This window comes from Anoplopoma fimbria, chromosome 10 (genome assembly GCF_027596085.1).
Source record: "Anoplopoma fimbria isolate UVic2021 breed Golden Eagle Sablefish chromosome 10, Afim_UVic_2022, whole genome shotgun sequence".
Lineage (NCBI taxonomy): Eukaryota > Metazoa > Chordata > Actinopteri > Perciformes > Anoplopomatidae > Anoplopoma > Anoplopoma fimbria.
In genome coordinates this window covers 7624147-7627077 of record NC_072458.1, presented here as the reverse complement: position 1 = coordinate 7627077, position 2931 = coordinate 7624147, and the positions used below count along the sequence as shown (strand labels likewise).

The 2931-nt window shown below is 35.7% G+C and overlaps 1 protein-coding gene across 1 annotated transcript; it reads left to right on the top strand.

Moving 5' to 3' along the window:
- On the top strand, positions 1–2403 carry LOC129097478 (CD59 glycoprotein-like). Its single transcript, XM_054606352.1, has 4 exons — positions 1–85; positions 376–453; positions 1213–1320; positions 2126–2403. Exons 2-4 carry the CDS (start codon positions 396–398, stop codon positions 2284–2286), a joined length of 327 nt encoding a protein of 108 aa, XP_054462327.1. The 5' UTR covers positions 1–85; positions 376–395; the 3' UTR covers positions 2287–2403.
- The last annotated feature ends 528 nt before the right edge of the window (positions 2404–2931 follow it).

Below are 2931 nucleotides of genomic sequence, written 5' to 3'. Positions count from 1 at the left end.
AAACGGTCTGTTTACTTTCCCTGTTAGTGCTGTTACAAAAATCCTCTTCTTCATGAGCTCATAGACGTTTTCTTCACATTCACAGGTGAGTGTGATATGACTGCAGGACTAACAAGTTTGTGTGGAAATGTTTATTCCATTGATAACTTGAATAATCAAACATATTAATCCGTACTTCCAATTGAATTAATTATATAAATTATGTCATAATTTCTGTCCTATTCTGTTAGGGTATTTAAAGTGATATTTTTTATTAGTTGACTAATTGACCTCCTGCACGTTTCCTTTTTTTCCTCCACAAAGTTAATTCCCTGCCTTTAATCCACCTGGGACACAATTGTAAATTTTCCTCTTTTTTTTTTTTTTGATTTTCAGACGCGACAGTGCTTTCAGTCATGATGAGGAGTTCTGTGTTGTTTTGCCTGGCTGTCAGCTTTGCCATGTTTGGATTTGGTAAGAAAAAAAGGGTTTGAAGAAGGAATCAGAATTGCTTTTGCTCGCTCTTTTTTTTTCTGCTCCTGAAAAGCGCAGCCAAGTGGGGCTAAGTCAGAGAGATTATATGTTTTGCAAAGAGAAAACATATCAGCCTGAGGGAACGTTTTGGCACATCAGTGTGCAGCTTGCTCGTTCTGCTCCCTTGTCATATGCCTCCAGTTCACACTATACAGAGTCAGTGATAACTATTCATTCATAATATTTTCTGAGATGTTTCAGGAAATGAAGTTTGCTTTGTGCACGGTTGTGTCGCAGCTTTTTGCTTTGGTTTATTGACCAGATTGTAATATACATTATTTATGAACTACAATTTGTCAGGGCATGTTTTGTCAAGGATACAACAATGGAGTCCTAGATCATTTTTGTTAAGATTTTCACAAACCACCATAAGTTAACTTATTAAAATGTCTGCAAAGGCAAGAAAAATGTGTCTTGCAATAGTTATTCAGCTTCAGGGATGAATTAATTTAGCTTTTCACTTACAACATAAAATCCAACAATTCTATCAACCAAATTAAAAAATGTATCACAAAACTGTATACAGATCATATAAGCAAACACCTCCAATATATGACATTAATAAATAGATTGACATTTGGTGAAATGACCCTATATTCGCTGTCTTGGCATCAATCTTCTCATGGCATGAACATGACTTTGCATCGGGTAGCACTGACTGTACCACTTCAGACTGAAGAGCTCTGTTTGGTTCTCCAGGCCTCTCTCTGCAGTGTTACACCTGCCCCGATGGCTCCTCCACCAGCTGTGAAGTAAAGCAGCAGTGTAGCCAAGGAGAAGACAGCTGCCTCAAACTCACCAGTGGTGGTAAGTATTGGTCAGGAATTAAAAAGTGCAAAATCCAACAATTGTTAAAGTCAACATTAAATGCCATTTTGAGAACATAAAATGTCTGTCTGATGCCAATGTTGGTTAAATGTTTATTTTTAATAAATTCTGCAAAGCAATTTGCCTAATCCAACAACAACTGATGATTTAACACACAACACATTTTGATTTTCATATTGCACATTGATCTATTGACAAACACTGAGAACTTAATAATTTATTTTAATAAGACAAAAAAATAATCATTCTTAGCATAAGGTCCCTTCTCTGGAGCTTTCCACAACACCTCATGGGCTCCATCAGTGGAGTTTGCTTAGTTGTCATAATAGTAAATAGGTTCTCACATGATTTAAAATACTTTATTTATTTCTTTTATTTCTTCATTGTGATGGTTAACTTCTAGACTGTTTGCACTGCCAAAACAAATGTTTACACTGCACTGTTTGCACAAATTGTATGTACATTGTAAAGTTTCCATTCATTTTGTGTATTTTTATCTTGTATATTGTTGTTATTGTGTTTGTGTTTGTTGTTCGCTGCTGCTGGCTGGCTGAGGGCTACCAAACGGAATTTCGTTGTATCACTACAATGACAATAAAAATCTCTTTATCTCTTTATCTTTAGACAAATCATATTTGGAGGAAAATGGTTCTGAATATTTATTTTATTGGCCTTTAATGAAACTGGCCTTGCTTGCCATTGTCCTTGAAATGCGAAGTGCGGGTCAATTTATCTGTTATAATGAATGTAACGACTAATGCTGTGTCTCTAACACTCCCCTCAGAAAATACCTACACTCGATGTATGAGGTATGCAGACTGTGACTTCATGAATCTGGCCATCAGATATCCCCTGGCTGAGTTTGTCTTCGACTGCTGTAACTCAGACCTCTGCAATGGCCAAAAAAAGAGTGCGTTCCAGAAATTTAAGGATTTCTTTGGTTAAGAAATAAAAAAAGAAGAAAATAAATCTGAACAAATGTATATTCTTCCATTTAGTGCGTAATTGTGGTACCACTGATGTACATTGTTCACTAAACAATAAAGTCTTGATTAAATTATATCCATGAAGTCACTGGTTACAAAATCACCTGTTCTTCTAGAGTAAGTGTACCTAATTTCTGATACTGAGGTCAGCAAAGCAACAGTTAAACATGTTTGACTGATCTGATGCCAGGATCTGAAGAGTCTACTGGTCCAGTCATGTCTTTCTACATTTATCCACGCTGCAAACAATTTCTTCTCTTTGTTGCATTATAAAAGTCGTATTTACTTAAATCATTACAATATATAATAATTTTTTACAATTAGTGTCATTTATCTTGATTAAAGCGCTGCAATTGTTGCTATTCAGTATTTTTTTCTGAAGTTCCGGAATAAACTTGATTTGAATGTGAGAAGAGGTTGCAGTAATGCTACCAATTTGATATATAAAGGCACATTTAATAATGAGTTTATAAGTTGTTAACATTTAGATTAAGATTTATTGACTCAAGACTATGAGCCCCAAAACCTCTGCTAGCCCAGCCTGATCTCACTCCCAGTGTGTGAAATACTGACTCTTGGGCAGTGGCTCGCTGCTTCTTGATAC